The following is a 14,756-nucleotide window of genomic DNA, read 5'->3' on the forward strand; positions in this document are numbered from 1 at the left end:
TACATTTAAATATTTCAGAACAAAAAAAAATGTGATTTATGTCATTCATCATCATGGATTCTGAGTCAAAATAATGTATCAAAAGAGAAACATTTGTAAGTTAGTAATGTGTAACAGGAACACAAGTAAAACACATTCTTTCAGCCTGTCATTACTTATAAGGTGGTAAATCTTCCTCCAAAACAAAGAGACTGTCATCATTTTCTCTAGTGGCCAGAGAAGCCATCAAGTGTGGCACTTGGCCTTGCCCTTGGCCTTAGTGCCACACCTGGCTGTAACTTCAACTAGGGCTCTCTCTTCCTCTTCTCTCAATGCCTCTTCATAATAGGATGGGAAGGCCCTGGGGATGGTTTCATTTACCTTGGCCAAAAACTCCAAGACTTTCATTTTACTGGTTTCAGCATAAGCTCGTGGACCCCACAGGAATTCGTACCTAAAAGGATCACTTTTGGCCACCTGGCGGTATACTAGGTACTTTTCCTGCACTAGATCTTGGGTGATTACATTTCTGACATCCCCAAAGATGAAGTGTGAGATCCCGTCATAGATACCCAATATATTCAGGAATTGCCACATCTCTTCTTCAGAAGCACAGTTGCCATTTAAGAATATCACGCTCAGGACAGGCAACAGAAGCCCATTCTGGGGAAAAGGCACACCACTGACCAGACTTGCATTGCCAGGGTCTAGCTTGCTGAGGAGGGTGTATAAGCTACTATTGGGTTTGACTTCCTTCACCTCAAGCCCAAAGACCAACTGTATGCGCTCAGAGGCTTTATTGAGGATCTCAGCGAACTGCCCTTTGAACCTTTTGTTAATAACTTTCAGCATTCCTCCCTTAGTTATGGGCTCCTTCATTTTATGCTTGTACAGCAGATACTGAATCAGCATTCCTGTCTTCTTCACTAGAAGATTATTCTTTGGGCTCTCAGTGAAGAGAAAGGCACTAGCAGCTTTTGCATTTTCCTCCCTTCTGCCCTTGAAACTTTTACCAGATGTTTTGCGGGCAATGTCTTTGCCAGCAATGGTGGTGGGCATAGCTCTTTTGGACATCTGGGACACATCAGTAGCAGATGTGCTTGGGACGGCATCTCCATAAGCAGCTACAGAGTGAGAGGGCGACTCTACTTCTTCTGCTGCACTGCCCTGGACATCGGTGAACCCTTGGGAGTGCTTCTGGACTTGGCGGCGTTTCTCACGAGCACGGGCCTTACTCTTCTGTCCTCGGGGCATGATGGCTATGAACAGGGAGGGACACCAAGCACAATTATAAGATGAAAAGCAAGTACTCCTGGGAACTGGAGAAGGGGTGATGAGATCTTGTGAGTTCTTTTGGAACAGAGCTAAGGGAGCTGCTCCTATAGGTTTCTATGACAGCACTGTTCTAGGCTGCCAGAGGGCCTTTTGCTAGGTCAACCTACTCCCTGGGCATACACATAGGAAGTGAGTCTAGACTGGAGGCTGCCAGGTTAACAGAGCTCTCTCAGCTCTCATGTACAATCAGTGTATCTACTGTTGGCACACACCTCTTTTCTGTGCTTCCCTGAAGCTAGCAACCCAAAGTTCCCTACTGCCAATGAAAAGAAAATGCTAGAGGTTTCTCTTCCCTGTGCCCCTGCAAAGAGGCATTGTTAGTGGTCCTGTGAGATTCTCTCACTAGTGATTCTTGGCTCTCAATCCTTACTCAGACTCCTTATATTGTCTACATATATGAATTCTTGGGCTGGCCTTGAAATCACAGTGACCTCCTACCTCTGCTTCCAGGGGCTGGGAATAAAGGCAAACACCACAATACCTGGCTCATCTTGTCTATATCTAAAGTCATATACCCTTCTTCCTCTTGACTGGTGCTTTACTGTCAATTTCAGGTTCTCCAACCCCTTAGGCCTGATGCAAAGAAATCAGGATCAGTCTTGGCTGACAACTTTGCTCTAGTGTTTCAAGGCCTGAGTACCAGGATAACCCCAGACTCTTGTTTCCTCAGTTGGGGTTGAGAGGTAAGTGCCTTCAGTACTCACCTATGGGCAATATGATGCCTCCTAAAGCTCCTGGGATACCCCTCTCTCTAGACCTGAGGACATCATAAGTTGAGGCTCACACCTACATTTTCTTGACACTTAATGGAGGATGTGAGGATGCCTATATATAGCCACACTGACCCTGTGTTCTTCAGGGTCTGAAAGTTATCTAATAGGTTGCAGCCCTGTGATATATGGCTTTGCTCAGGCTCCTCGCTCAAGATCTTCAGCTTGACTCTCAGGAGAGCCTAAAATCCCTCCCCTTGCTGAGCCCTAAGAATACGACTCTCACTGCTCTGTTGTTCCAGAAAAGGAACTGAAAGTGACTTCTGCCTAAAATCTCAGTCTGAGGCCTCATGGGGATGACATAAAAAGAGATTCTGTAGGACCCTCCACACACTGATATGGGGGGAGATTTTCCTGAATTCCTCAGGTACCTTGAAATCCTTCTTTGCTCAAGGCTCTTTGTATCCAGTTGAGATTTTCGTCTCTCAGAACTGCAAGATAAAAAGAAGCATGACCACATCGAGCCATCTATGTCCTCTACGGGACTCCCACTGTTACTGGGTCACTGGTCTCTTTGACTGTCACTCAGGTAAGGTCTGGCCTTCCTCCTCAGCCCACCTGACTCTTCCAGATTTACAGCAAGTTTCTCACCTTCCTGACTCTCCTGGGGTATATAAGGGAATGATATATCTTAGAACTTCCATTTGGAGTTTTCCAGGGCAGAGAGGGATGGGATTTTGTAGACTTCATTCTCTAAATAAATGCTTATTTTATTATTCTCCCACTGCCCTCCCTGTCTTTGCTGAGTGCCTGTCCACTCATATTAAAACCCTTAACTGCATGAGTCATCTCAGAAATAAAAAGAAAGTTCACAGACTTTAGAGATGGCTTAGCAGTTAAGGCGCTTGCCTGTGAAGCCTAAGGACCCATGCTCAATCTCTCTCCAGATCCCAAGTAAGCCAGATGCACAAAGGTGAGGCAAGCACAAGGTCACACATGCCCACTAGGCCACGCAAGCTTCTGGAATTCAATTGTAGTCACTGAGGCCCTGGAGCACCAATATTCTCTCTCTCTCTAAAAATAAATTAAAAAAAAATTCAGGCCAGAATTGACTGTCATCTCTCAGGACTAAGAGATTAATCAGGAGGAAAGTATCTTTCTTTCTTAACTGTAATAGATAGATAGTTCCCAAAGTTGTCAGTGTCCTCTCTCTTTCTGGATAATAACTGGAAATCCTCTGCCTGCTAAAGTGAAGTGATCTCCTCACCTTTCTTACATGATCTAGGAAGAAGTGAATGAGACTTAGTATACCACCATGCCAAGATCTCTATGTCTCTCTCAGAAGTAGGCACAAGGCCTACAAGTGGGTCACTTTTGGGGGAAGAAGGCTGTCTGTTCATACTAATTACCAACTCAATTCTTCGTTGGAACCAAATTTCTTTCTGAATGTGGACTTTTAAATCAAACCAAAAGCTTTATATTATACCAACAACACATTCTGAAATAAATGAGGGGCCATTTCATCCTGAGAGCTGTAGCCTGGCTTTTCAGGGCTGAATATAGAGGGGAGAGTTTATATAGTCCCCTATATTCCAGGTTAAAATGGTTGTCTTATTCCTCATACAGGATATCTACTTTGATATGTACTATCATGGCCTGCAACTCCTTTCTTTTAGTGGAACTGGAGCAGTTAGCCCTTAAACCAAAGCCTTCATCACTGTAGGATCCTTCAGGGTGAAATCATAAGGTACCTGGCCTTGCTATCCCTGTCCTAAGACCTCCAGAGTCTGAGGCAAGTGCTACTCTCATTACTAAACACAGAGTAGTCACCACATTAACAGTCAGGCAGGGCACTCTGACACTGCTTCCCTTCTGTGGGATTCTGTTCTGTGCTTCCCAGCATGCTCTGAGAGCAGAAATGGAACTCTCACCCCCACTGCTGTGGAATCTGGCTCCCTGAGTTCCACACCAGAATGGTAAGGTTTAGGAATGATCCTTCTAAAGACTTGAGTCTGCAAGCCTCAATGCAAAGTCTACCTCTTCCACAATCACTGGAGGGGAAGTTGGTATGTTCCTTGCTGGAGGCTCCCTAATCTAACAACAGAGGTCTTTCTCTGTGTGGCTCCTTACTTTCAAATTTATTATTATTACTTTTTAATTATTATCCCACGGCTAGCTGATTAGCTCCAAGAAAACGGTAACAGACACTGTGGTCAATGAAAATATATCTCAGCAGAAACCCAGAGGCCACAAAAAATTTAATACTAAGATTGTTAACAGACTTACCAAGGCTCAGGGACCTCTGTGGAAGAGAGTGTGGGAAGATTCTAAGAGCCACAGGGTGGATAGTAACATCCTGAGGCACAGCTCCCATCTCCCAGAGACTCACTGAGACCCTAATTAGCCCACAGTGAATACCAATACCCTCACTGAGGAGAGCCCTCAAGGAAAGTGCGACTGCAGGAGAGGAGATATAAGACTATACTCTTTGTAAATAGGAATAATAATAAAGACTCCAAATGAACTTTATTAGCATACAAAGAATGTTTCATCATGGTGCTATTCAAATAAAACTTGTCTTGTCTCCTTTCCCTCTTACTCCATCCCCCTTCCCTTCTTGTATCGTTGTCCCCCAACTCCTACTGTGGCGTCTTTTTCCATTTTCATGTCACATGTGTCTTGCTGCCCCCCCCCCCACTGTCTCAATACATTCCAATCTCATAGTCTTCTATCTAATTTCATATCGACCCCGCTTTTGATGACAGTTCACTCAGTGGCCCTTACAGCCACTTTTACTTTTTAGGGTCAAGGCCCCTCTCTCTTCGAACTGGACTTTTCCCCCTTTAGATGAATTCCCTCCACTCCCATAGACCTTTTACACAGCAATGATGCACCCGTTCATTCAGTTGTAACAGTTCTGGCCCAGAACCTTCCAGATCTTCATCAGTGGGAAGTCCCGGGACTAGAGATGTTGGACCGGAGTAAGGATATTTTGTGAGGCCTGCCTACTTTGTTGTGGGTGAGAATTGTCCAATATGTTCTTATTTAGGGATCTTACCTTAACTTCAGACGAGTTTGAAGAAGTTACCTCTCCCAAAAGGACGCCACCTCTGGGCAACGGAAGTCAGAAGTAACTACCTCTGGCTACGGATGCCCAGAGTGTTCAAGAGCAGTCAGCAGGGATGGATTGTTATATGTCCACACTATTCTGGAGTCACTGATTCTTATGTCATCATCTTGATTATCTAGCAGATCCAAGAGACTCGTCACTATGCTGACCCATGTCCCACAGGCTCCAAATGAAGGCGACTTCTTTCTAAATGTCAAAAGAAGTGATATGAGCAAGTGTCACATGGCGGCCACAGCCAAGGTTCTCAAGCTTGAAAGCAGAGGCAGGACTCTAAGCATCCCTATTTTGAAGACAGTCTCCTGTATGTAGGTTTCATCTAAAATTTCTCATTTGTAGATCTAGGGTCCTGCCTATTATATATTAGTACTCTGATTTCAGAGACTTTCATAGGTAGAAATAGGGTTAACTTGGTTTGGTGTGGGACTCAAAGCTGATGTTAGGTTATGAGAGTCCTCCACCCCCTCTGCTGGTGAGCATCTTCTCATAAAACATTTTCATATTCTTAGATCTTAGATCTCCTCCATCAATAAAATTGAGGCTGCTCCTATTACACTCCTTGAGTCTTTCCAGACAGAAATCAGGCTGAAGTCTCTACTTTGACCTTCTTAGGGCAGATAGTCAGATAGTAGAGGGAATTTTATGATATCTCCTGCTGGGGGGGTGAGGGATTTTTTTTGGAGTTATACTTAGTCCACATTCACATGCTCACCTTGATAAATGGCCTGTCCTGAAATTCCTTTGACTGTTTATCTGAACCAGTTCATCTCTTGTCAATATAATTCCTTCTCAGAATTCTAAGTTGGCAAACAGGGGAAACCACAGTTCTCTCAGTAAATGCATCAATGGAGAGCTGGGCCACAATCATTGTAGAATCCTACAGATATGTCCGAGACTATCAGTCCTCATCTACAGTCATCACATTTCCATCTCTCAGAAAGAGAGCGAGAGCAAGAGAGAGAGAGAGAGAGAGAGAGAGAGAGAGAGAGTGAAAGAGAGAGAAAGAATTGGCATGTCAGGTCCTCCAGCCACTGAAATCAAACTCCAGACACGTGTACCCCCTTGTGCATACATGTGGCCTTGTACAATTGCATCACTGTACATCTGGCTTATGTGGGACCTGGAGAGTTGAACATGAGTCCTTAGGCTTCACAGGCAAGTGCCTTAACCACTAAGCAATCTCTCTATCCTTAGAGTTTTTTGTATGGCTTTTCCATTCATATTAATTTTGGTTAACTGTGTTCAATCCCCTCCTCTCCTCCAAGTACTTCCCAATAAATAGTCAAAGGATACTGAAAAACATTCATATACTATAAAATATTTAAGAGCAGGCGTATGTTTACATTTATAATCATAACTAGTGCTCAGAAAAAAATGATGAGAAATATATTATTGTTCTTTGAGCATGAGTTTTATACCTTCCTATTTGATTATATATGCATATATATGTATACATATAAATAAAATCCAGCCACTTGGCTTATGTGTGTCTGTTACTCTTGGATAACACTTTAAAACATTTTTAAAGCTGACTTTCACAGATTATTATATCAGCTTTAAAAATACATGAAAGAGATGAGAAACTTGAATTGAAATGGAAAGAAATATGTTAAAATATTAACATGCATGAATATGATACTCATGGTCAATTAGTCCTGTGCTAGTTGATGTAAGTAATAATGTGATGAACTTCATATTCATAAGAGTTTATACTATTGGATTATTTGTGCTGCTCACTGAAATTTCACACTAAAACAATTTCATCTTATCCAGCTCAGTTTTGCTTCATATTTGTCTGGGAATATGTGGCCTACATAAAATTATAAACTTATTTTTCACTTTGGTAAAAATATGTGGTTCTCAAGATAAATGTTTCTTTGTCAAAGAAAACATGATCTATTCTTTTTCTTTGCCAACCAGAGGGAAAAAATATTTCTAAAAGGTTTACTCTCTGAAGGAAAGCATAGAGAAAGATGATTTTCTGAGTCTTGCATCTTTTGAGCCTACCTGATATTGCATATGTAGTTCATCATATTCTCAGAGTATTAACTCTTTCTCCTTTACTCAGCACTGTCAGTTATTTTCATATCCTTATTTAAGTTTACTTTCTATGTTATAAAATAGAAAAAAAAAACTTTGATCAATAAACAGTGAATCCTGCAGGCTATAAAATCAACCATCCAGGCAAGATTTACCCACCACTGCATATGTTAAGAGTGTAATCAACTGTTCTCTGATAGGATATGAGTCAAGCTCAGTAGGATGGAATTCATGCCTGGTACAGAGTACCAAGACAAAAGCTTATGGCTAGGAAGGTCATAGACCCTAGCAGAATGATTACACTGTTCTTTGGCTAAATGGAGAAGTTATGCCCATCAAAATGTCTTCTAAATGTATATGCTTATCCTTGCTGAATAATTCTACTCTTACACTCGGAAGAACCTGATTTTCACAGATGGTGTGAATACTAGGAAAACTAAGACCCATTATAATTACAAGAAAAGGAAAAGTGCCTAGAACTGTACAAGTCATGTCTATTATGATCCCCTCCCCCCAAGCCCAAGGAACATTTTGGAAGAGGGAATGGAAATAATGTAAGAACAACAGGGTGAGAAGGCATACTATGAGACACTGACTCTCCTTAGAGACTGACTGGTGAATTCATGACCTCACAGTGATTACTGATACTTCCACTGAGGAGTGCCTCCAGTGGAATAACAACCAGGAACAGAGGATAAAAGGGTATAATGTGATAGGAATATGACCAATTTTCAGTGTGTTCATATAGTGAAGTTCCCCCAAAATTATTTTGAAATTGTACATAGTCTCCTCCCACCACCCACTTTGTGCCCCTACTATGCCACTCTCCATGGAACCCCAAATATTTCCTACTATTCCTTATTCTATATTTATGTCCTTTATTTGACCTCTTCCATTATTCTAAACCACTTGTTAGTGGGCCCAATATTACACATATTTTGTGCATATAACTATAGCAACTGTGAGGTCATGAATACAATTACCCTTTTATTTCTGGAAGACAATGTTCCAAAACACTCCTCCCCATCCTTCGGTGCTTATATTCTTTCTACCACCTCTTCTGCATAGTGCCTGAGCCATTGGAAAGCATGATAGAAATGTCTTATTAAGTGTTGAACACTCAACTATCATTTCTTCTCAGTATTTTAAGTTTCCCGTCTATCCAGCAGCCACTGCCATCTGACAAGAGAAATGTCTCTCAACAAAAGTAACAACATCATTAATATACATGCATAGATGTAAGTTCTTAGAGGGAATATCTGCGTGTATAATATATCCATGTAACAACAGTAGTAACCTTCTTTCTCCTTAAGATTTGTAATCTTTCTAGCTATAGTTTTTATTTATTTATTTGCTATTTTTTTAATGAGAGAGTGTATGTATATGGCTATGCCATGGCTTCCTGCCATTGCCAATGAACTTTAGACACATGTGATAATCTTGTGCATCTGGATTTACATAGGTACTTGGTAATTGAACCCAGGCCTATCATTCCAATAAGCAACTTTAACCATTGAGCCATCTCTCTAGCCCAAAACATACGTTTTTGACTAGATTTTCAGTATCAAGAATAAACACCCCCCATATAGCTAACCTTCAATTGAATTAGAAAGCAGTTGGTTGGTTACCCCCATAACAGACATGCCATTAATGCACTAAAGGATGCAATTTTGCTTGGCTGGCCAATTTGGTAGCTTTCAGAGTTCACTGCTGGTTAAAGCCTCTAACAGCTTTCTTCTCCACCAGACTGCATATCACTTTCCAGCACTATCATTGCTACTCAGCAAGAAGGAGCCTTTCAGGCCAGTTCTAGTCTAATTTCTCAGTGTTATGCCACAGAAGCATGTAGTATCTTCTGTAATAGGTCTTGCCATTCAGTTCTGGTGGGCAACCAATTGTCTAGGTAATAGTCTATATGATTTGGGGGACCTCAGGAGCCTCACTGACCAACACCTCATTGGGAAGTATATCAACCCTGGCACTGAAATTTTTCTACATAGCTTCCTGACAGTATTTATACTCTTCCAGGTTACTTCTGTCCAAACTCTATCTTTTTTTAAAGATGTGGATGGAGATAATGGGCACACAGGGCCTCTAGCCACTGCAAACTAACTACAGACATATGCACCACCTTATGCACCTGACTTATATGGGTACTGGGAGTTGAACCTGAGTCCTTAGGCTTCACAGTCAAGCACCTTAGCCACTAAGCAATCTCTCCAGCCCCTTTTTATTAATTTAATGTAATTTTAATTAACAAAGAAGTAAGTTTCAATATGGGTTATTTGTAACCACTTTAGTTTTCATTAACCTTTTTCCCACACTCTCTTCCCCTTCATCCTCCACCCTTGACCCTGAATGTTAAAAAACAAAACAAAACAAAAAAAACTTGATTGGCCATTTGTACTTCTTCCTTTGAGTTCCTGTGATCCATCAGAACTTGATTTCCTCTCTTTTTAGTTCTGTAGCCCATTTTCCTTGAGGTAGGGTCTTGCTCTAGCCCACACTGACCTGGAATTCACTTTGTAGTCTCAGGCCAATCTCAAATTCACAATGATCCTCCACCTCTGCTTCACCAGTGCTGTAGCCCATTTAAAATATTTTTATTTACTATTTCAGAGAGAGAAAAAGAAAGAAGCAGATAGAGAAATAATAGGTGTGTCAGGGTCTCCAGCCACTACAAATCAACTCCAGGCATATGTGCTACCATGTGCACTGGCTTATGTGGGTCCTAGGGAATCAAATATGGGTCCTTAGGCTTCACAGGCAAGCACCTTAACTGCTAAGCCTTCTCCCTATCCCTAGCTATTTTTAATTGGGTTGTTTAATTTCTTATTTAGGGTTTTTATAGAGAAAAAGGGTTTATTTCACCTTATAGTATTATAGGGAAGTTTCAACATGATAGTGAAAGTATAGCATAAACAGAGACCTGTCCCATACCACTACCTTTCAGTGTGGGGGCAGTAGAGAGAGTGAGCTGAACTATGAACAACCAACCAGCAGAGCTGGCATAATAAACCTCAATGCCTGACTCTAGTGACACATCCTTCAGGCAGGATCATCTCCCAAAGGCTTCTTAACCTTCTATAATTGCCACCAGCTGAGGCTCAGATATTAAAAACACAGGATCCTATGGGGGACATTTAATCTAATCCATCACACACAACTCCCAACAAAAACTTTTTGTATATAATAGACCTTAATTTTCTATCAGATGTATAGCTGGTAGGTTTTCTCCCATTTTGTAGGCTTCATCTCTGCTCAATTAACAGTGTCCTTTGCTATGCAAAAATCTTTTTATTTCATAAGATCTCATTTGCTTTTTAGTAGCCTTTTTCCTGGGTGACTAAAATTTTATGTAGAAAGACCTTGATTATACCTATATCTTGAAATGCTTTACCTACTTTTTCTTCTAGTAGCCTCAAGGTTTCAAGTCTAATATTAAGTTCTTTGCTCTATTTGAAGTTGATTCATGTGAATAAGATAAGGATATAGTTCTGCACAGAGATATCCAGTTTTCCAACCACCATTTGTTAAAGAGGCTATATTTTCTCTAATGAAAACTTTTGACATTTTTATCAAAAATCAAATTGCAGTAGCTTATTGGGTTTATATCTGGATCTTTTATTCTGACACACTGATAGGCTTGTATGATTTTATGCTGCTACTATGTTGCTTTGTTACTATTACTCTGCAATATACTTTAAAATCAGGTATGATGACACTTTCAGTTTTATTTTGTTGCTCAGGATTTCTTTGGCTACCAAAGGTTTAATTTTGTGCATACAAATGAATTTTAGGACTTTTTTCAGTGAAGAATGACATTATATTTTCAATCTTTAAATCATTTTTTAAATAAAATAGCTGTTTGCACAATATTGATTCTTTCAACCCATGGACTGGACATGGGATGTCTTTCCATTTTCTTGTGTCTTCTTCAGTTTTTCTCCAGAGTGTATTAAATATTTCATTGTAGAGGTCTTGTACTTCCTTAGGCTTATCCCATGGTGTTTTATATTTTTGAGGCAATTGTAAATGGAATTGTTTGCTGATGCTTTATTATTGGTATAAAATAAGGCCACTGATTTATGTGTATCACTTTTATGTCCTGCTACTTTGCTGAAAGGTCTAGTAGAGTCGTGTCTCTTATGTATAACATCATGTCATCTGTGAAAAAAGTTAATTTTAACTTCTTCTCTTCCTAATTATCTCTCTTTTACTTTTGCCTCTTGTCTTATTGTTATTTATAAGGCTGAAGTATTTTTTTAAATTTTATTTTGAACATTTTGAATATATTTTATTTTATTTATTTATTTGAGAAGGAATGATGGAGAAAGAGAAGGAATGGGCACTCCAGAGTCTCCAGGCCCTGCAAATGAACTCCAGATACATGTGACACCTTGTGCATCTAGCTTACATAGGTCGTGGAGAATCAATCCAGGACTTTTGGCTTTGCAGGCAAATGTCTTAACCTCTAAGCCATTTCTCCAGCCTTGATTTTTTTTAAAAATTGTATTCATTTATTAGAGTCAGGGAGAGAGTGAGAAAGAGAGAGAGAGAGGGAGGGAGGGAGGGAGAAAATGGGCACGCCAGGGCTTCCAGCCACAGCAAACGAACTCCAGACAGGTGCACTCCCTTGTGCATCTGACTAACATGGTCCTGGGGAATCAATCCTGGGTCCTTTGGCTTTGCATGCAAGCACCTCAATGGCCAAGCCCTCCCTCCAGCCCCTGAGTTTTTTAACTGGAACTTTTTTATGACTTATTGCTTGTTACAAGTCTATTTAGATGACTTATCTTATTTTGCTTTGATTTGGGTGGGTCATATATATGTAGAAATTTATCCATTTCTTTTAGATTTTACAGTTTAGTGGTGTATATATTTTAAAGTTAGGTCTATGATTTTCTGAATTTCACTGGCATCAGTTATAATGGTTATATCTTAATCTCATTATTTTGGGTCTTCTCTGCTTCCTGTTTTTAACATTTTATTGACAACTTTGATAAATATAGACAATATACCATGATCATAATTTCCTCCCACCACCCCTTTTTCCCTCTCAAGTCTTCCCTCCTCTGAATCTTTTCTTTCCAACTAAGCTCTCTTTCATTTTGATATCATCATTCTTTTCCCCCCTATTATGCAAGTCTTGTGGAAGTAGTGTCAACCACTGTGAGGTCATGATTATCAAGGGTACTTCGACTCGGGAAGACAATATTATAAAAACTCTTGCCCTTCCTTTGGAGCTCATATTATTTGGGCCATGTCTTTCATCCCCAACTTTCTTGGACAAGGCTCCTACTCCACCATCATAACATGAAGTCTTGACTACAAATTTGAACCATTAAAAAATAATTCATTCCCAGAGAAGCTAGGGATGCCTCTGAGAAGTCTTGACTTGACAGAGACCTCAACCAGCAGGTGAGGAACACGAGAAAGGGCTTGATTAGGTTTTTGAATTCCAATGCATCATTTTGTTAAGAGTCCATCTTTGTATCATCTGAAGTGCTCACATTTTGGAATTGTATAAAAATCAAATTAAGCAGTTCATAACTGGTATCAATGCAGGATTTGCTGAATAATGTGTGCTGTAGAGTACTTGAGTCTAAGACTTTAGGCCCAGTGTGGTCATTTTCCAGCTAGGTGAACATGAGTACATTACCAAACTTTATGAGCCTCAGGCTCTCCACCTGTGAAACCAGTTCATATGATCTTATAGGACCAGACAAGTATGGTTAGTGTATTCAGTGTACCTGGCAGTATGCCTGGAATTCACTGAAACTTTAAAAAATCCTGCTATCATTATAGTTGTTTCAACCACAGAAAATGCCGTCCTAATCTACTGATGTTTCTTAAACCAGGAAATAATAATTCTAGGACATGGAACAAAGAATCAACACAAAATTCTATTTACAAACAAAGGACCTAAATAAATGTTTTCCCATTAAATGATATTTTAGTCAGTGGGTCCCTTTGCTAGCCAAATGGAACTTAAATTTTCTAGAATTAATTCTATGGATTGACTTTGCTCTTCTAGAGGTGTCCAATATTTTGGAATTGCAATATGATGCTGTCACCTATAAATATCTTGGACCACATATATAGCTATCCTGAGGTACATGTGACTCATGGGCTACATGTTGGACATGTCTGAAACCAACCACTCTTATTTTTTTAAATTAATTTTACCATCGCCCAAAAAGCAGATCTGATTGACTTGTACACACACACACCACAAAAACTTAAGCAATCTTTTAATGAAGTATATGGCAAAAGATACCAGCTCAGTGGCTTCTGAGTTTTTAACATCAAAAGAAGAGAACAGGAAGGGAAAAGAAGAGAACAGGGCACTTTCTATCTGTGATACTGGTGGAGATTCTCTCTGGTTTATTCACAGTTCCAAACTATTTACCTGAAACTTGGTGGTTATGGTGGAGAAAATTCATCCTGTGTGCTCTTCAATTTAATGGGTCTTAGGTCTCCCTGTTATTTGTCACCATCTATAAAAACTAGGTTCTCTAACCAAGTATGATACTAGGGCTAGAAATATTACTTAGAAGTTAAAGGTCGTTCCCTGCAAAGCCTGATAGCCCAGGTTCAATTCTCTAGAACCCACATAAAACCAGATGCATAAAATTGTACAAGTGTCTGGCGTTTGTCTGCAGTGGCAGGAGGACCTGTTGTGCCCATACTCACTCTGTCTATATGTTTCTTTCCTTCTCTCTTTCTCTCTCTCTCTCATACATAAATATTTAAAAAAATAGACCTTATAGTGGCTGACACTACCTACACAAGAACTGCATAATAGAGAAAAAATGATGACATCAAAATATATGACATCAAAATTCCCAAATAACTGGAAAGAAGAAAGGATTCAGTACAGAGTATATTTGGGAGGGGGAAATGGGAATGTTTGGAGGGAATTATGATCATACTATATTGTCTATATTCATGAAAAGTGTCAATCAAGAAAAAGTTGAAAATAGTGAAAGAAGCATTGTTCAAAGGGGATAAGTATATACATTTAGAAGGTTTTTATGGGCATGACCATCAAAAGAAAATAGAAAGCAGAGGAAGTATTGCAGTTACCTTCTGGAACTGGGACACACATTGGACAACAAACAGCTTATGGGAAGAAAGGTTTATTTCAGGCTTATAGAATACAGTGGAAGTTCTATCATGGCAGTTGAAGCTGGATCACTCCAGCAGGTGTCACAGCATAAAGGGGAGGAGGGCAACACCAATAAACACAAATAGCCAGAACACAAACTGGCTTTCTACACACCTTAGGATTGGAGTCATAATCTGCCCCTACCTCCTCCAGTGGGCCCTGCCCTCTGAAATCCAAGTAGGAAGCTAAATCATATTCAAAAATACCTGAGGCTGTGGGGCCATTTACATTCAAACCATCACAGGATGCTTCTCTCTAGACTTTATGACCTTCTAAGCCATAGGCTTCCAACTTGGTTCTCAGTACTAGACATATGTTCCCTCCTCCTGATTGGGTTTCATATCTTATCAAATTTCAATTGATTACTCACATAATGTGCCACTATTTCAGTGGT

At 40.1% G+C, this 14,756-nt stretch overlaps 1 protein-coding gene across 1 annotated transcript; it reads right to left on the bottom strand.

Moving 5' to 3' along the window:
- Positions 1-225: 225 nt before the first annotated feature.
- Positions 226-1,233, bottom strand: LOC101601258 (melanoma-associated antigen B4-like). Its single transcript, XM_004663676.1, has one exon. The coding sequence runs from the start codon at positions 1,231-1,233 to the stop codon at positions 226-228; it is 1,008 nt and encodes a 335-aa protein (XP_004663733.1).
- Between the last annotated feature and the right edge of the window lie 13,523 nt (positions 1,234-14,756).

The sequence above is a fragment of the Jaculus jaculus genome, chromosome X (assembly GCF_020740685.1).
Source record: "Jaculus jaculus isolate mJacJac1 chromosome X, mJacJac1.mat.Y.cur, whole genome shotgun sequence".
NCBI lineage: Eukaryota > Metazoa > Chordata > Mammalia > Rodentia > Dipodidae > Jaculus > Jaculus jaculus.